This window comes from Mesocricetus auratus, unplaced genomic scaffold, assembly GCF_017639785.1.
Source record: "Mesocricetus auratus isolate SY011 unplaced genomic scaffold, BCM_Maur_2.0 Super-Scaffold_100676, whole genome shotgun sequence".
In the NCBI taxonomy this organism is placed as follows: Eukaryota; Metazoa; Chordata; class Mammalia; order Rodentia; family Cricetidae; genus Mesocricetus; species Mesocricetus auratus.
The window spans coordinates 155,634,497-155,654,710 of NW_024429266.1; the positions used below are offsets into that span (position 1 = coordinate 155,634,497).

The 20,214-nt window shown below is 40.4% G+C and overlaps 1 protein-coding gene across 7 annotated transcripts in view; it reads left to right on the plus strand.

The window, feature by feature from the left end:
* Slc25a26 (solute carrier family 25 member 26) overlaps positions 1–20,214 on the plus strand; it is a 125,477-nt gene that overhangs the window by 82,153 nt on the left and 23,110 nt on the right. For 3 of the 7 annotated variants that reach the window (XM_040738172.1, XM_040738173.1, XM_040738175.1), the window contains 2 exons: positions 13,314–13,358; positions 17,865–17,873. The exons of 1 other annotated variant lie outside the window; for it this stretch is intronic. In XM_040738172.1, coding sequence (XP_040594106.1) covers positions 13,314–13,358; positions 17,865–17,873 — 54 coding nt within the window. The remainder of the gene's footprint in view (positions 1–13,313; positions 13,359–17,864; positions 17,874–20,214) is intronic. 3 more of the 7 variants (XM_005071183.4, XM_040738174.1, XM_013114188.3) reach the window with 1 other exon arrangement.

Below are 20,214 nucleotides of genomic sequence, written 5' to 3' on the forward strand. Positions count from 1 at the left end.
TGTCTTTGAAATTGAGGTGTGTTTTTGTATGCAGCAGCAGGATAGATTCTGTCTTTGTATCCATTCTGTTAGCCTGTGTCTTTTTATAGGTAAGTTAAGACCATTAATATTGAGGGAAATTAAGGACCATTGAGTATTAATTCTTGTTTTATTTTTAGATTTGTTGGTGGTAGTGGTATTGTGTGTGGGTTTACCCCACTTTTTCTTTTGGCTTTTGGTAAAGTGGGTTTATCTGTTGCCTGTACTTTTGTGAGTGTTGTTAACTTCCTTAGGTTGGAGTTTCCTTTCCAGTACTTTCTGTAGGACTGGATTTGTGGATATGTGTTATTTAAATCTGGTTTTGACATTGAATATCTTGTTTTCTCCATCTATAGTGATTGAAAGCTTTTCTGGGTACAGTAGTCTGGGCTGGCACCTGTGGTCTCTTAGTGTTTGTAGAATATGTATTCAGGACCTTCTAACTTTCAGAGTTTCCATGGAGAAGTCAGGTGTAATTCTGATAGGTTTGTCTTTATATGTTACTTGGCCTTTTTCCTTTGATGCTCTTTATATTCTTTGTTTATTCTGTGTGTTTTATGTTTTGATTATTATGTGGTGAGAGGACTTTTTTGTGGTCCACTCTATTTGGTGTTCTGTAAGCTTCTTGTACTTTCATTGGCATGTCTTTGTGTTGGGAAAGTTTTCTACTATGATTTTGTTGAATACATTGTTTGCGCCTTTGAGTTGGGTTTCTTTACCTTCTATACCTATTATTCTTAGGTTTGGCCTTTTCAAGGTGTTCCATATTTTCTGGATATTTTGTGTTAGGGATTTATTGGACTTAAGATTTTCTTTGGTTGAAGAATCTCTTTCTCCTAGTATATCTTCAACAGCTGAGATTCTCTCTTCCATCTCTTGTATTCTGTTGGTTATGCTTGCAAGTTCCTGATCGTTTAACCAGCTTTTCTAATTCCAGCGTTCCCTCAGAGTATTTTTTTTTCTTTTTATTGTTTCTATTTCAGCTTTCAAACCTTGCACTGTTTGAATTGTTTCTTGCAGTTTGTCATTTCTTCCATGTCTCAAGTTTTTTCTTTGTTTTTCTTGCATTTCCTCTTTTTAGTGTCTCTTATCATTTTCATGAAGTTGTTTTTTTAGGGTAGTTCTCTTCTGCTTCATCTGTGTTAGAATGTTAAGGTCATGCTGGTATAGAGTTCTTAGACTCTGGTGGTGTCATATTGCTTTTTGTGTTGTTCAATGTGTTCTTATATTGTCATCTTCCCATCCCTTCTTCCAGTGGGTGCAGGTAGGGTCTCTTACTGTCCTGGTGGATATGGGTCCAAGGTTCTCTTCCAGTGCGTTCAAGCAGGTCCAATATTCCAATGGGTCTCAGGATGGGTGCAGGTGAGTCTGAGATACTCCCTCTCCAGGCAAGTGGACTAGCACCAAGGACTCTGGATGGTTTGATCCACTTGGGGTGAGTCTACCTGCCCACAGTCCCAAAGTCCTGCCAGGAGGTCCCAAAGAGGGCAAGCACAAGTCGGGCCTGAGATGGGACCACACTCACCTCTCACCTGAGTGGGGAAGCGACTAGCACAGGGATGCCAGCAGATTCTGGATTGCTTCATCTGTGGTGGGGCTAATCAACTTGTCTGCAGTCCCTAGGCCAGGAGATCCCAAAGAGCCCAGCTCAGCTTTTCTATTTTCATGAGTTATATAGGTATTGTGTTCAGCAATAGGGCCTTGCTGTCAGTTTGTGGAGAACAGCTTATAGCCTTCGAAACAGTCTGCGTTATTCGGGGGTTCTTATGGGACCCTTTGGCCAGCAGCCCAATTAGATATGACCCAATCCCAGTACTGGGAGCTTTGTTTGGTTACAAGAGATGCCCACTTGGGGCTCTGTCTCCTCCATTATTTGTGATTTCATTTAAATTGCCTTTATATATGTATATATTTTAGGAAGTCTTTCTGTATTAGTTTTTCATACTGCTGCTTGAATGTCCATTATTTTAGCTGTCTCTCCCTGATCTCCCTTTTCCATGTCCATTCCCTGCTTGATCCTCCCATTCTAGTCCTATCTCCTCTTGTCTAATCATAGCTATCTATTGTATTTCCCCTTCCTAGGGAGATATATCTATCACCCTTCTTCTCTTATTTATACCCAGTTTCTGTGGTTCTATGGATTATAGCTTGGTTACCTTTAACTTAACAGCTAATATACACATATAAGCAAAAATATACAATATTTGCCTTTTTGTGTCTGGGTTACCTCATTCAGGATGATTTTTTTCTAGTTCTATTTATCTGCAATTTCATTTTTTAACAGCTAAGTAACATTCCATTGTGTAAATGTACCCCATTTTCTTTATCCATTCATCTGTTGATGGGCATCTAAATTGTTTTCATTTTCTGGCTATTATGAATAGAACAGCAGTGACCATGATCAAACAAATGCTCTGGGGTAGGATGAAGCCTCATTTGGGTATATTCCCAAGTGTAGTATAGCTGGATCTTGAGGTAGTTCTGTTCCCATCTTCCTGAGGAACTGCCACACTGATTTCCATAGTGGCTGTACATGTTTGCACTCCCACCAGCAATGGAGGAGTGTTTCCCTTACTCCACATCCTTGTCAGCCTGAGCTATCACATATTTTTATTGATTTTAGCCATTCTGACATGTGTAAGATGAAATCTTAGAGTCGTTTTAATTTGTATTTCCCTGATAACTTTAAGTATATCTCAGACATTTGAGTTTCCTTTATTGAGAATTCTCTGTTTAGATCCATATACCATTTTTAAATTGGGTTGTTTTCTTGATACCTAGTTTTATGAGTTCTTTATATATTTTGTATATTAGCCCTCTATTGGATGTGTAGTTGGTAAAAATCTTTTCTATTCTGTAGGCTGCTACCTTGTCTGAACTGTGGTGTCCTTGGTTGTGTATGCAGAAGCTTTTTGGTTTCATGAGGCCCTATTTATTAACTGTTGATCTTAGTGCCTGTGCTAATGGTGTCCTGTTCAGAAAGTCTTTTCCTGTGCCATTGAGTTCAAGGCTCTTGTCCACTTTCTCTTCCATCAGGGTTAGTGTATCTAGTGTCATGCTAAGGTCTTTGATCCATTTGGAGTTGAGTTTTATGTAGGGTGATAAATGTGAATCTATTTGCATTCTTCTACATGCAACCATCTAGTTTGACCACACCATTTGTTGAAGATGCTGTGTCTGTTTTTGTGCCAGTAGAATGCTGTTTTTATTACTGTAACTCTGTACTGCAGTTTGAGATTGGGGATGGTGATACCTCCAGCAGTTCTTATATTATTCAGGATTGTTTTAGATAGCCTGTTTTTTATTCATTTGTTTGTTTGTTTGGTGTGTGTGTGTGTGTGTTTTCTCCATATGAAGCTGAAATTATCCTTTCAAAATCTGTGAATAGTTGTGTTGGAATTTTAATAAGGATTGAATCAAATCTGTAGATTGCTTTATGTAGGATGGCCTTGCTATGATACCAATTCTCCTAATCCATTAGGGCAGGAGATCATTACATATTCTGATATCTTCTTCAATTTCTTCCTTCAATGTTTTAGGTTTTTTTTAAATCATTTACACCAAGATGTTTATATTTTTTGAGGCTATTGTGAGAGGTTTTGTTTCCCTGATTTCTTTCTCAGTTCATTTGTCATTTGTATATGGAAGGGCTACTGATTTTTGTGAGTTAATATTGTATCCAGCTACTTTGTTGCAAGTATTTATGAGCTCTAGAAATTTCCCAGCAGAATTCTTAGGGTCACTTAGGTATCCGTTGAAATTAAAGAAGCTTTTATTTCTTCCTTTCCAATTTGTATCCCTGATCTCTTTCGGTTGCTTTATTGCTTTAGCTAAGACATCAGGTACTCTATTGAATAGGTATGGAATGAGAGGACAACCTTATCTTGTTCCTGATTTTAATGGACTTGCTTTTAGTTTCTCTCCATTTAAGTGGATGTTGGCTATGGGTTTTCTGTAAACTGCCTTTGTTATATTGAGTTATGTCCCTTGTATCTCTAGTCTCTCCAGGACTTCCCCCTCTTCTCTCCCCTACCAGGGGTCACCAAAGAACATTGGAAAACACAGATATTTACACTACAGTTCATGACAGTAGCAAAATTACAGTTATGAAGTGGCAGTGAAAATAATTTTATGGTTGGGGGTCACCACAACATGAAGAACTGTATTAAAGGGTCACAGCATTAGGAAGGTTAAGAACTATTTTTCAGGCCTAGGAACTGGGTTTTGGAAGATTGTAATTCTAGGTGCTGATATCTGGTCTTGTCTTTGATAGGTGGGTGTTTTATTCCTTGGTTTCTGTTGTCCTCTGGTTCTAAGGAAGGTGTGGTTACTGTTTGTTCCTTGGTAGGGAATGCTTCTGGGACCCTGGCAGGTGTGGCCACTGGGAGTTCCAGGTAGAATGTGTTTCTAGGCATTGGGAGCAGACACTTAGGAATGTGTATGGGCTAAAGGGGGGGACACTGAGAGGGTCCACAGGTAAACAGGGTGTTCACCAGCATCTGCTTAGTTCCCTGAGAATGTGGATAGCAGGAAGGGCAGGCTGCAGCAAGTGGTCTGCCACAGAACTGGGGATGAGGCTGGGATTGTATTTGGAGGTGAAGGTCTGCAGTTAGCCCACTTACTTCCCTGGCCAGCTTGTTGTTCTTTAGTATTGTTCTTTTGCTCATTATTTATTTTTGTTCAAATTTGTTCATAATTGTCTGCTGGGTTGGGGTGCTTTCTCAAATTGTACAGTGCAGTGTTACATCATTTATTTTATATTTCTCTGATGTTTAGTGTAGCTGTGAACTTCCCTCTCAGATCTTCTTTCTATTAACACAGAAACAGTGTGGTATCTTTTGTTTTTAGTAATTAAAGGAATTGTAAAAGCTTCCTCGTATTTTTCACTGACCCACCAACTGTTCAAAGGCATACATTCAGACTCCATGTGTTTGTAGTTTTGGATTTTCCTTGCTGTTGATGGCCATGCTCATTATGATGTGGGAATTATCTTGATTATTTCTGTGTGCTTGTGAAGAGTTGCTTTATGGATCTGTGTTGTAGAAAGCTTCATGAGCTGCTGGAAAGAATATATATTCAGTAGCCTTTGACTAGAATCCTCTGTTGGTGTTTAAGTCCTCATCCGTAGTATGCTTTTAATCTAATGGGTTTGGGCAGTGTGCTTTGCTAGTTATTTTTGTTAGTGAAAGTGAGGTCTCACTTATTGAAGTGGGTCCTGCCTCTATATATCCAGATGTATTTGTTGCATGAATTGGACTGGACAGTATTCCATGCATATAAACTTACAGCTGTTTTATCTTCTAGAAGAATTATTCCATTCATTATGATTTACACTGGGGAGTGTGGGCACTGAGCAATTTTTGACCCTTACTTGTTCATGGTGCTCTCAGCTCTGGCTCCTTGAGATATCCCATGCATCCGTTCCCACTTATCTCCAATGGGTGAACCAGTGAGTTCCAGTTCCTGTTCTCTGCTACACACCTTTTGGAATGCCCTATTGGACAATTCCTCCACCACTGCCTTGTGCATCTGTCCCCCACCTACCCACTCAGTCTGAAGGATGTCACAGGAGTCCTATTGTATCACTACTCTCTGCTCTATTCCCTCGAACCATGCAGTCCCTAGAAGGACTCCTGTTACAATGATGACACCTGGCTGAAATACGCTAGCTGTGTGCTCATATATTCCCTGAGCTGCTTGCTAGGATTTACCATGTGCACTGAACCATGGGCTTAGTCTTCTCCCCAGCTTAGGTAGCTTGTGCATGTGTGTCTGATCCCAATGCCCGTGCCATAGGCCTTGCTGACCCTCTTTACTGCATTGCTTTTCCCACTCTGCTGTGAGATTTCCTCTCACTTCTTCATTGGTTCCCATAGTTCTTTCACTTTCTCTCCACTGAACATAATTTCCCCTTGTTGCCCTGAATCCTCTCACTTGCAGAGTCTCCCAAAGGCCACTTATATCCTGTTACCTGCCTTCTGCTCTGCACCCCTTTCCTTTAGATCTTATAAGACCATGATGTGTCTTATAAGATGCATATACATTTGTTTCAAAATATTTGAGAATTATTTTTCTATGAACTTGTGTTTTCCTTTACTCTTTTGGTCAACTTCCTTTCCTTTTTTTCTAACTTCCATACCTCATATTAACTAATAGCTTAACATTCATGCATGCATTTATGTGTACTTCTTGTATTATCATTATCATAATCCAATAGTTTTTGTCTTGGATTTTATAAGAGGGATGTTACATTATACATAGTATTTTTGTGTTTTGTTTTTCTTAATACATGTAAAAACCTCTCATGCCAACAATTATAGTTCCAGAATATTTTTTAAATGACTGCTTCCTATTCTGTGGAGGAGTCATAGGTCCAGCTGTTCTCTGATTAATGACTTTTGCTTCTGTGTCGGTTGCTGCAGACAGTGCAATGGTGAACACCCAGGCATCCTTATCCATGCTTTCTTTCTGTACTGTGCTTTTCTTAGAGAGCTCATTGAATCTACAGACATATTTTTAAAATAGATGTTTCTAGAGTATAGTCTTTTTAAGTATATAAATATAAGATTAAGGAATCTTCTATTTTACCTGTCTACCTCCTCGCTTTCATACTAATCTAGGGAGATGGTTTGGTTAGTAGATGGCCTGCTGTGCAGATCTGAGGACCTGAATTTGGTCCCCAGCACCCATGGTCAAGCACAGCTGCAAGCATCTGTGATCCCAGTTCTGGAAAGATGGTGACAGTAGGCTCTTGGAGCTCAGTAGCCAGCCACCCTAGGCAAATCCGTGAGCTTCAGCATCAATGAGAGACCTGGGATAGTGGCTAACATTGTCAGCCTAACTCCTAGGAGTCAAGCCTCCAGACACAGCTGCTAGGGATTGTTATATCTGAGAATATCTGTGAGGGATTGTCTTGTTTATGTCGATTGTTGTGGGAAGAACTATCTTAATTGTGGTAGGGCTGCTCTCTAGATGGCAACCCTGGGCTCTCTAAATGCAGAGCATAGGTGAGCACCAGCAAGCATGCATTCATTGCTCTCTGTGACATGGATGCATTGTGACCACTGCCTTAAGCTCCTGCCACTGTGACTTTCCCACCATGATGGACTGTAACCTGGAATTGGAGTTAAAGTAAACAGAAACCCTTGCCGTGTTCCTAATCTTAAGATGTCAGGACTTCACCATTGAGAATGAGATGTGCTATAATTTTAAAACATAGTATCTGTTCTTATTTTGGTAAGCAGTTTTATCATGTGTAGGTACTCAGTACTTAAGTGCTTAAAAAAAAAAACCAGTGAGATTTGCTTTGAAGACTTAAGAAAAGAGCTGCAGTGCTGAGTGGAGGAGGTAGGAGGAATCCACATTCCAGTAGCAGCTGGATAGCTAACACAGTGAAATCCCTACCATTGATCGAGGTGGGACATGGGGAGAGAAAGGTGCTGGGACAGGCTGAAGTGGTCTTAGCCATAGGATCGAACTGGGTTGAGGAGCTGGACCATGCCAGGAGTGTCTGCAAAAACCAGAAGATGCAGAACAAGCTGCTGCTGAGAGTGAGAGAGATAATGGAGGTGATTGAAAACCAAGCTGGACCTTGGGGAACTTCAGCTAAAGGAAGCTGAGCGTGCTGCAGGAGTGGTGATGAGAGCATGGAGAGATGGTTTGTGAGTTAGTGGTTGTTATGGAGACTTGGGATGTACGGAGGAACCTCTGAGCTGGCAGGGGTGGGTGAGCAGATCAGACCTGAACTGTCTTGAGTGCTGCAGAAGAAAAGTACTCTCAAAAGAAAACAAATCTGCAGAAGAAACAGATTCTTACTGATGAACCTCAAAGAGGCAGACCCCGTGCGTGCAGAGCTGGCTGAGAGTTCAGGAGTCAGTCTGGAAGAGAAAGTTGATGACTTGGAAGATATGCTGTGGACCACCAAAGAGGAACGCCTCTGCCTGAAAAAGATGCTGACCCAAACGCTGCTGGACCTAGGGGGAGACTGTCCATGCCAGCCTTGTAGCTGGGACCCTGACTCTGCCTGAGGTCAGTCTGCCTGAAGCTGACTGTGAAACCGGGGACTGATCTTTTAATTGAAGACTGTTTCCTCCTCTCCCCACCCCCCACCCCTTGTTTCCTTTTCACCAAACTCTATCTACATCTTCCCAGAGTTTGAGCTGCGAGGCTAAGCACCTTTGGGAACAATATTCAAGGGACCATGAGCACAGTGCAGTGTCTTCTGCGTGCACACTGGTGATTTCCAGCCTTTTGTAACATTCCAAGTGCTTCCACAGCTCGGAAGCAGTATTGGTTCTCTCACTGTTGGAGGATAGATTTTCAGCCCAGTGAATATTGCCCTCTCCATAGAGGAGGGTCGCAGGAATGACGAGAGCCTGCAGAGCCCAGGCAAAGGCTCTGATGTAGAAAGCCTCAGTCTTCTGTTCAAAGTCCTAGTCAAATAGGATTCTGGGAAGTTACCCAAAAACAAAATCCCCAAACAGCAACAAAACCAAACAAACAACTATTGTCTGCTGTGAAGGTTTTCAGCTTTAGATATCTATGAACATCTCTACGAACATCTCTATTTCATCAGATGTGACCAAATTAAGATGGTGAGACCTCTGATACTCTCCACCTCCCGGGGCTCAGGGCACTGTGCATGTTAAACCCAGCTCTGAGACCAGACTTCTCTCATCTCTATCCCCTTCCTGACTGCTCACAAAATGCCATGTGCCCCTTAGTGGTGAGGTGACTACTCAGTGCTCTTCTGCTAGGGTGGAGATGGGGAGGGAGAGAGGGAGAGAGAGAGAGAGAATTGTGTTTGTGCCCTGATTATCTATGAAATTTATCTCATTGATCCTTCTGAAGCTGCTTTCTCTAAAGGGCCATCTCCGTGTCCTGTCAGTCAGTCAGTGCTAGGGAAGCCTTGAGAAGCTTTATGTAAAAAACTTGAAATTTTTTCTTATTTTGAAATTTTGCTTCTATGGATTGGTTACCTTTGCTACACTGTTGACTGTGAGAATTCTGCAGCCTGCAGGTGGTCACTGTGCTGATCCTTCAGAGTGACTTACCCAATTGCCACATTCAAGTGGCTTCTCCGAGGTCTGTGGCAGACACACCCTGCAACTTTTGCTGACTTACTTGTATTCTCCTGTGTGGTGTTGCTGGGGCCACTTAGAAGAAAGAGAACTCCACAGTGCAGCTGAATTTTGCTTGGTGTCTTTTTGAAATAAAGATCTAGTCCCTCCATCCCTGATGTCTGTGGGTGGGATGGGGGTCAGAAAAATAGTGAATTAGAGACTAACGACATTTCCTATCTGTGGCAAGCTGGCCACTCACTTACCGCCTTTAAGAGTGTCCGTTACTTTTCTTGTGGCTGCAATGAAATACTTGACAGAAGCAATTTAAATGGGGGAGGGTTTGTTTCTCTTACCACTCTTCGTTATATAATAATGTCATATGACTGACATACTAACATGTAAGTTGATATGCTAAGAGTCACCTCTGCCCAGATAGAAGGGTTGTGATGATTCTGCAGACTGTAAAGATGGAGCCAATGGCTTTTCCTGATAGTGTTTGTTAAGCATCCCCTGTGTCTGATGCCCCAGTGAGTAATGGAGTGACCAGCAGTAACTTTAGTGTCCCACCCTTGAGGTCCTTACGATTTACTTGAGCTTCAGCATGCTCACTCTTCTCTCTGTTAGATTTTTTTCCCTCCTGTCATGTTGTGCTTAATTTGGAAAGATACCTTAGAGTGTCTTATTAACCTAAGAGGGATTCACTTCAGTTTTCCCCTTTTTCTTTTTGAGATGGGGTCCTCCACAGGCGTGTCATCCCACCCTGCAGTATTGCTCCATTTATTTTTATTTCTTTTATGAAACATACATTATCTTATATAAAATCTGATAAGTCAGTTGAAATATTTATGTTAAAAAGCAAAAGATGTTTACTGTTGAAATTCTGTTCTATAGGCAGTTGCCAGTGGGCTTTGAATGGCTCTCCTTTGAACCTTTTTTTTTTTTTAAAAGAATGATAGTGACTTTGAAGTTTCTATCTCCCCATCACTTGCTTTGCCCTTGGTCTCCACTGGGATGGAACAGAAATGGCTGACTATTCAAGAGGAAAGTCACTGTCATTTGTGGGACACTAGAATGGGAGACCATAAATGAAGCGTGTTAATTTGGAAACTGCCATGCAACAGAAGAGAGATCTCCCTTGTAGGAAAGGGGACTGGGTCATCAGCTTTGGATCCATTCCTGTGTCAATTGCAAGCTGACCACTTCCATGCCGCTTTTAAATCTTAGGTGTTTGTCTTGTTTCCACAATGAAATGCTTGATAAGAGCAACAGAGAGGGAGGGAGGGAGGGAGGGAGAGAAGGAAGGAGGGAGGGGGAGGGGTGGAGGGTGGATTTATTTTAGGTCATAGTGTGACTGGACTCAGTCCATCAGGGCAACTGGCAGGTTTCTAATCAGGAACTGAAGACAGCTGGTTACATTCCAGTCAGGAAGAGAGAGCAACATGTGTGCCCAGAGTTCATTTTCCCATTTTTATTGAGTCTAAGACCCCAGCCGGTGGAATGGTATCAGCCACATTTAGGGCATATCATCCTACAGCAGCTAGTCTAGTCTACATAATCCCTCACAGACAAGCCAGAGATTTGTTTCCATGGTGATTTTAAATCTGACCAAGCTAACAATTAGGACTAACCATTATACCTTGGAATTTTAACTCTTGCACATTTTCTTGAGTTTACAAACAGAGTTGTTGGTCGTTTTTGCCAAGTGTAATAACATTCACTCTTTTTTTCTTATTATTCTTTGGTTCCCTAGGTCATTCATGTTGTTTTTATTGTAGCATACAATCTACCTTTATTTAACAAAAGTATCTTGTGTGATTATTAGTCAAATTATAGTAACAAATTATACTTTAGAAATGATATTTTATAGTCCCTTGGTTATAAATCACTGTTTATTAAAGTACTATATGGTTATTTATCTTATGATCATAAGGTTAAAAACATTGATTGAATTCAGGCATAATTGCAGTCCAATACTGGGGATAGGTAAGTCCTGCTTATGATATAACCATGTACTTTCTTCGTGTCATTAACGATGCCAACACTTTGCTAGGACACCCAAGTTTCATTTTCTCTATCTCACCCAGGATCCTCATATTGCTTCTCTGCTTGTTGCAAATTGTAGCAGGGTCCCCTTCTTCTGCCTCTTTGATGGTAACTGGGTTTATTGCTGCTCACTTATTAGTGCCCTGGGTTTTAACAAGCTTGCTCAAACAAAACATCTTAAATGGAGGCATTAAACAGGTCACAACAGTGGCCCATTTTGTAACTTTTGTTGTAATAAAATGGATATGTTGTGTTTTGGAATAGAAGGCTTTTGTGTATAGCTATTCATTTTCTTCATATATAAAGCATTCTAGAATTAGATTATACTGTTTGGGGTATAAGATTCCATGTTTTGAAGAAACATCAGTGTTGTTTGACTTCAAACCAGACATGGGAAAAGGAGGCTGCTCTCTAGTAGGCCATGTTCTGCCCAAGTTAGGAGCAGCGTGGAGCTGTCTGCATCCTTCAAATGTGTGACACATTTCCAGAGTGGTTTCCTCTGACTGGAAATGACAGCCATCATCCTACACAGTTTGACTTACATTTGAGAAGTTTTCACACATCAGGAGTTTATCTTACGAGGGATCTTTCAGAGCAAAAGCCCAGAGTAAAATTACATATGCAAGCATGTACAGCATGTTTAATTGCTTTAGTCTGTACGTTAACCTTGTAGGGAATGAAGCTGGAGTTTACTGTGGGCTTTCTTTTTTAAGCAAATGCCCCAGTGAATAGATGATCAGGACCGTTCCATTGTATGCTGTGTAAGTTGCAGTAGAGGCAAATGGGCAAAATATTTATCTATAGAATGAAAATTGAATAGTCTTAAAAGCCAAATAAGTTCTGGTAATATTCAGTACAGTCCTATAAGCTATTTTAGTAAAAAAAAATGAGTAATTCTAGCAATGATTTTTACAATAACTTAAGCCTTTTAAATTTGTAGGTGAGACATCTAACATTGTTATAGAATGTAATGTTTTCACATTTAGGAAGGAGAAATTCAAGGAAGAAAATTAAAATTAGTAGATTCTTAAGTACTGCCTGTTAGTCCTCTTGAGATGTCTCACCACTCAGTATACTTTCTTAGGACTTTGGAAGAGATTTAAGAGCCAGTTTTACAGCCAGGGTTTTGGTTTTGATATGTGATTTCATTGAAAATATAGCTCTTGAGTTTCAGGATGGGCAATGTTCAATTTGTTTTGAGAATCAAGACACTAAACTTAATGTCTTGTGAGACTGTGACACCTAGGGAGTGTGACTGCTTACTTATGGCATGGACAGGCTTCTCTGAGATTTTCATTTGTCAGATTAATCCAAATAGTGACATTGACACAGGAACATGTGCACGCGCATGCGCACACACATGCATGCACACGCACTTGTGATACCATTTTCTTTCTGAGTAGGACAGATTCTTTCTGTGACCACTGTCATTCCTACTCGGAGGCACTATCTGCTTTAGACACATGATGATAGACTGAGTTTCTGACTAAGTATAGCAATAACTTCCTGTATTGAGTTCATGTGATTATAAATAGTTATTACATGCCTATTAATTCCTCCAAAAGGTGTGGGGATGCACACTAGTCGACACTGCTGGCAGTTAACATGGGCACGGTCTAGATGATCTACACTGTCCTCCTCTGCTGTCCTCCCCCCTGCTGTCCTCCCCTGCTGTCCTCTCCTGCAGTCCTCCCCCTGCTGTCCTCCCCCTGGCACTTTTCTTACTCTGCTGTTTTACTTTCCTCCCTGTCTTTCTTCATATTGTCTCCATCTTCCACCTCTTTCCCTCTTCTCCCCCTCCCTTCCTCCCCTGCTCAGTTGCTCTTCTGAACCTCACATTGCCTGCTGGAGACACAGCCAGTTCTCACACACAGCCTGGTTGGGTCTTCCTGTTGCTGTAGGAGATGTGTGGTGTATCCTTTCTGTGTCAGCCTTGTCCCTGCTTTTCTCTTCAGTTCACAGGGGTCACAATGTCCTTTATGTTCATTGAACTTGAAATAGAAAAGGATCTATGGCCACAGGTTTTTTGTTTTGTTTTTAGACATGTACTATACCTGTGCATTTGCTTAATACTGGCCATATTACAGCTATGAAATAAAAAGAAGCACTGTAATAACTGGATTTTTACGATATCCAGGTCAACCACTGATACAGTTTTACCTAATTTGCATGATTTTTCTCTCTCTCCAGATTCCTTTCTCATTGGTCCAGTTTCCCTTGTGGGAATCCTTGAAAGTAAGTTTTCAATCATCATTTGAAGTTTTTTCCTATTGCCAACAGTATAGGTATGCAATGGAAAAAGATAATAGTAAGTAGAAGTTTAAAAACTCCAAATTACCAGCAGCCAAAAGTATTTTCCCATGTGACTTGTCAGCTATTTCATGCATTGTTGAGATATGAGGGCTGTCACATGCTGCAGGCGGAACTGAAGCCCACAGGTTCAGAAATACCTTATTTCACTTTCCCCTGGACGGCCCTTCCTTCTGCACTGAGTTGAAGGGAGTGTGTGAGCATGGAGTTCAGTCCTTAAAATCGACATAGAAAGCCAGATATGGTAGTGTGTATCTATAACCACAGTGCACCTATTCTGAGGGGAGACAGCAGTGATAGGCTGGAAGCTTGTGGGCCAGCCAGCAAGGAGTATGGTGAAGAAAGTGCCTCAACAGGGTAGGAAGCAAGGATCAGTACCAAAGTTGTCCTCTGATCTCCACACCTAGGCTGGGGGTGTATGTGCATGCTTACACATGTGCGCTCATGTGTGCACGCGCGCGCACACACACACACACACACAGGGGGGGGGGGAGATTGGTTGATTAAATTACTTAAACATGCATAGACATTGTATTTGTTTTTCATCATTAGGGCAGTGATAATGGTGTGAATTATGTGGGTCTTTGCCAGCATTGTAAAGAACTTAATAAAAAGAATACTACATGGTACAGGTCAGCATCATCATGTACAACTTCAGTGTTGTACTATGCACATATACATAGAGAGCTGTACTAACTTGTAATGTAGACCTAGTAAGACATGTTTCTTAGTAGGATAATAGTCAAGAAAGATTAAAAGTAGTTGTTCAAGTGAGAAGGGTTTATAAATAACCAAGCAGGAAAATGGCAAAGAATCAAGGTGCAAATTGGGACTGGGACAGCTCAGCAGTCCAGTACTGGCCTAGCATGCTTAAATCCCTAAACTCAATCCCTGTCCTAAAGGAACAAACAAAACCCAAGATGATGCCACCATAATTTTATACAGTTCCTATGCATGGCATACCTATAGTAAACCCTCTTAAAAAAAATCTTAAGAGTTAGTTTGGACTCCTAAATAAATCTTACTACAATTGCATACCGAGAATAATAAACAAATTCAAAACATTGTCCTTTTAAAAAGTAAACTGGGGGCTTGGAGCCAGCAAAATTGCTCAGAAGGCACAGGCACTTATCTTCATGCCTCATGGTAAGTTCTAGCTCTATGAACCACATAGTAGAAAGAGAACCAACTCCTAAAAATTGTCTTCTGACCTCCGATCTCATGCCTTCGCATGCATTTGTGTCTTCCCCTTCCATGTATGCACGCGTGAGCACTCGTGTGCACGCACACACATACATACACATACACACTCGTATTTTTTTATTTAAAGTAAGCTAGAACATTCAAAATTTCTTACATGTGATCTGATTTTTAAAACTAGTACCACTTATTTACTGGAGTTTTGGGGGTCTTTTATTGTGTGTTTCACCATTTCCTCCTTGGCACAGGGTAAAAAACAGATTCCTTGGCCAGTGTTTCAAGGCGTGATGTAACAGCTATCCAGTAAGAAGGTCACATTCCCTTAGCATACCAGTTTCCATTTTTAGCATGTGACAAAAGAACAATGTAGCCAACAGCTGTCCAGCAAACAAGAGTCCCTATATAACTGCCTCAATAACCAGCATTCACACAGATGCTACACATTCTAACGTCCCTGGCTCTCAAAGTCCATAGAGGAATGTTCGGAGGTTCAAAGAGGGAAGAAGCATGGGTTGGTTCATTTCTTTCCAAGCTTTTAAGTGCATTTGTAGAATTCTAACTAGTTAAGAAATCAATGTGGATTTTTGTGATAGTCAGATAATAGTACTGTGCTTGAAGTTTTTGTTTTAATTTTCTGTGTTGCCTTCATGTGTGTCTCTGCACTACATGTGTGCCTGCTGCCTTTGGAGCTCAGAAGAGGGCATTGGCCCCCTGAACTGTAGTTCCGAATGGTTGTGAGCATCCATATGGGTGCTGGGAATTGAACTCAAGTCCTCTGAAAGAGTAGCCAGTGCTCCTGACTGCTTGAGTTATCTCTCCAGCCCAGTTAAAAACTGTGTGAAGTGCTTTGTATTTTTGAGTTCCTCAAGGAATACTATGCATACAGCAAATGTACCCTTAAAAGCATATCTGAGGGCCAGAAGGTGGTGGCGAATGCCTTTAAACCCAGACTCGGGAGGCAGAGGCAGGTGGATCTCTGTGAGTTCATGGCTAACCTGGTCTATAGAGTGAGTTCCAGGACAGCCTCCAAAGCTACACAGAGAAACCCTGTCTCAAACAAAACAAAACAAAGATACATGAGTTCTGACAGTGTTTCAGTTCAGTTCACTCTTGCCACTTTATCACGAGTGCCATTTCTACCCCAAGTCCCCAGTGGTCACTGCTTTTCAGTGTCACATAAGCAGGTAGAATGTGCCATGCAATATTTCATGCCCTGCTCTCTTCTCTGCAATGCTGTTGGGTCTTCTATTGCTTCATGAACAGGTACTGATTGTTTTTTGTCTCTGTGTGGCTCCATTCAATAGTGATATACATTTAAGCTTTTCCCAGGTTTCAGTTGTTATTCACTGAACTTCTGAAAACATCTGTAGCAAGCTATTTGGACTGCCAGACCCTAGTTGTGATATACAGAGACTTATTAAATATGAAAGCTCAGCCTTAGCTTAGGCTTGTTTCTAACTAGGTCTTATAACTTAACCCAGTCTACTAATCTATGTGCTGTCATGTGACTTTTACATCTCCTCCTTCATGTCCTGCTTCCTCTATGTCTGGCTAGCAACTCTGCCTTTCTTTCCAGTGTGCTCTCTGTTCAACAGTCCTTGCTATATCTCCAGCCTAGTTACTGGCTGTTTAGGTTTTTATTAAACCAATCACACTGACATATCCTTGTACAGTATAATCAAATATCTCACAACATTTCCCCCTTTTTGACTAAATAAAAAGGAAAAGTTTTAACTCTAACACAATATAGCTAAAAATAATAAGAACAATTATCAGGTAAGAATTACATTCACAATGTCCAGTTCATTTGTATTTGACAACTTCAGAGAAAACTTGATGAGTCTCAAGTTTTGTACCTAATTTACTTTCTGTCATCAGTAAGGGAAACGCTAAGTATGGCTTTGTTGTCTTCAACACCATCAAAGACCCGAGAAGGATATACTATTACCTAAATAAACAGGAAGTGCAGAACATTCAACTTTTAAAACTATGAGAAGTAGCAGAAACAGCTGGCTACATGAACAGTCACCCAAGGTTCCTCTATAATGTTAGGGTATCCATCTTTGGCCTATGGGCCTAGACTATCTGATAGACTTTTATGTGAAGCAGTAATTTTTGAAGGACTGTCCTACCCTGTCTTCACAAAGTTTGGCAGTTGCTTTCTTTTGTGTCTTGTTTGTCCAGTTTGGGTAGCGTACTGTCAGCCGTAGAGGCAAGGGAAGTTTCTTGCCCAAGTGACTAGCTTTTACCACAAAGAAAGCAAACTCCATATGGAGATTTTTTTGATGCCCTTCATCCCTTTTTTGGAAGTTAATTGGTACTGCCAGGAGCAGATGTATTTCACTGTCATGAAAAGCTTTATGTTATTAAAACATTTAAAATGTCATATTCTGAAGGTCTTTGAAATGTTTGAAGATCACCTATCTAAAATATATCTTTGTATGACCTTGAAAATATATGTAACATGACTATAAGTTTGATTGTTATTGATGACTATTAACCTATATTTCTTTCTTATCCTAAATAGCTTTCAAGGACTATAACTTTACATTTTGTAAATGAACTGTATAGGTATAATACCTTAAACAGGAATAGAAATATATATACACTATAATAAAAATAACCTTAAATTTGTACCAATATACAAAAATCCATACCAATGTAAAATATTTGAGATTAATGTTTGTTCAAATATAGACTCAACAATACACCCTTTTATCCCATCATTTCTATACTTTATCTTCCTTTTCCCTTCAGAAAGAGATCCCTGAATCTAATATCCTTTATTTAGCTTTCTGTCTGACCATGACCAGTAATAACTTGTAACCAATCCCCTAAATGATGACAAACATCTATAACCCATAGAACAACCAAAAACCATTCACCCCAACTTTTGGGAATGTGGATATCGTGTTTTCTAGATTGTTTCCTGCTGTCTGGGAGCAATGACATCTTTAAGAGACCCTGAAAATATTAGGATAATATTCAAGTCCTGAGAAAGCTAGCCATAACATTTGTTGTCCAATTTGTGTGCAATGGTAAAGCTCAAAGCGTATCTGTAGTCCCAGCTAAAATAGTCTGTGAGGCTGGACCATCTCATCCAGGAGCCTTGAAGCTGTTCTGGGATGCAGAACTCTGAAGAAACTGCAACAGAGGCACTCTGAGAGGCTGGATCACCTTGCTCACCTGTTTTTGTTGGTGTCTGGTTCCCTTGTTCTGAAAACACGCAAGCTTCCAAAGGTAACATACATATATACATTAACATAAAAATGGACTGTGTTGTACACCAGCCAGCCAAAGATTTTTTGTTTTATGTTTGAGCAGATATACCACCTGTCATGTAGTTTTCTAGGTTTATTTCTTTATGTCTGTAGTCAAGATTTTCAGGAGATTTCCTCAGATCAAACCTGATTCTCTTTACCCTTGAATGAATCTACAGCCTTTCATTTCCTGTAGAAACAAAAGCATAACCTCTTCCCCAATGAAATACACCTTTTGAATTCTGTTTTAAAGTTAAGGCATTTGTAAAGTATCTAGGCTGATTTAATTTGGCGGTTCCTCCTACAATCCCATGTCTCTTAGCAGTTTTCATTTACTCATCAGCAATCAAAGATTTAAAGTCAACACGACACCATATAGGATACAGACTCCCTGTGTGCACTTTTCATCTTTATGTGTCTTATTCTTTTTATATTTTATTCTGTCTTTAAAGACTTCAGCTTATTACTTATAAACTATTTTTATGACTAAACCCCATTTCCTTTTTTCAAGCCTATGTACATTTTTTTTTACGCATATAACCTGTTTAGAGGTTTCTTCCATCTGGATCTGCCTTTGCTAATCACCTTTCTCTGACCATGAGACAAATCTTAAACTTCCATGTCAGCCACCACGTGGCTTAGCTTAGTGCATGGTGCTGGTGCATGGCACAGGCAGATGGCTCTAGCCCACAGGCAGAAGCTGGTGACAATGTCTCTGTCTACCTGAGACACCAAGGTCACCAGGAAGCCATGTTTGACTTCGTGTTCCAATTTTTTTAAAAGCTTTCTCAGGCATTATGTGGATACATGTGGCCGATATTGGGTGTCATGTGTAAACAGATTTTTTGGGGGCCCCTGGCTCACATAAAATGATACAGAGACTTAGTTATGAAAGCTCAGTCTATAAATTAGGCTTGTCCCATTCGCTCTTATACCTGCTATTTCTCTTCATCTGCATGCTGTCGTGTGGCTCAGGCTTTCATCTTCCCTCCTTCATGTCCTTCCTCTACCTCCTACTTGTGACCTCACCTTTCTTCTTCCCAGAGCTCTCTCTGTCCAGAAGTCCCAGCTATACCTCCTACCTAGCTATTGGCTATTTAGTTTTTTATTAAACCAATCACAGTGACATATCTTTATACAGTATAATCAAATATCTCACAACGTGTGTGTGTGTGTGTGTTTGTGTGTGTGTGTGTGTTGTGTGTTGTGTGTGTAGTATTTGTATGGACATATCCTCCCCCCCAAAGCTGCGCAGGAGTGGTGACCCTGGGCTAGAAGGAAGGTACATGCTTAATTGTATAAGAATTCATAAGAGTGTTTTCCAGTGCATTCTGCATTCTCAGAAGCATGTGTGAGCAATTCGTGTTCTGTGTCCTTGCTATTATATGTTAGTTACAGCCATTCTAATAGTTGTAGATCAGTGTCTCATTATAGTTTTGATTTGCATTTCTCTCAAAGTTAAATAATGGTTAAAGATGTTGTGCATCTTTTCAAATATTCTGTTTTTTGGTTTTTTTTTTTACATCTATATGTGAGATCACAGGGTCTTTGTAGAAGCAGAAGCCTTGGAACACTTATTTTTGTGTTTATGGTTTTATCCACTTAAGTTGCTTTTGTAGTCATGCAGTGAGATTGTGTTATATGGGGGAATTTCTCTGTTGTGTTCATGTGGAGATGTGACATAGGAAACTTTCTCAACCAGGACCCTAGTAGCATATAATATGTAGTAAGCAATGAGTATCTGGGGGTGATGGGTAAAACAGCACTATTCTCAATGTTCTTTGTCCACGTTACAGTGGCCACCTTTCTTCTAAAGTGACTCCCACTTCTGTCCTCCACTTCTGTTAACCATAGCTGCTTCTATCCACCCAGTCTCCAGACCCATTACAAAGCATGACTATTCTGTTTCTCTTTGCAGTCACATTATTTACCCTGTCTTATTGACTGACTTTAAAAAATATTTATATTTTATATATGAGTACTCTGCATATATACCTACATGCCAGAAGAGGACATCAGATCCTATTGTAGTTGGTTGTGGGCCACCATATGGTTGGTGGGAATTGAACTCAGGACCACTGAAAAAGTAGTCAGTGCTCTTAACTGCTGTGTCATCTCTCCAACACCTTTATTAACGGACTTTTTAAGCCTGTAAATGTTGACTGTAATACATTTTGCTACCTTATGTCTGGCCCAAGTCCTAACAAATAACTCTAACTTACCATCTACCTACATAGTATGTGAGTGTGACTGAGTGAGTGTGTGTGTTTGTAGTTTGTGTGTAAGTGTTATGACTATGTGGAGTGTGTGAGTGCATATGT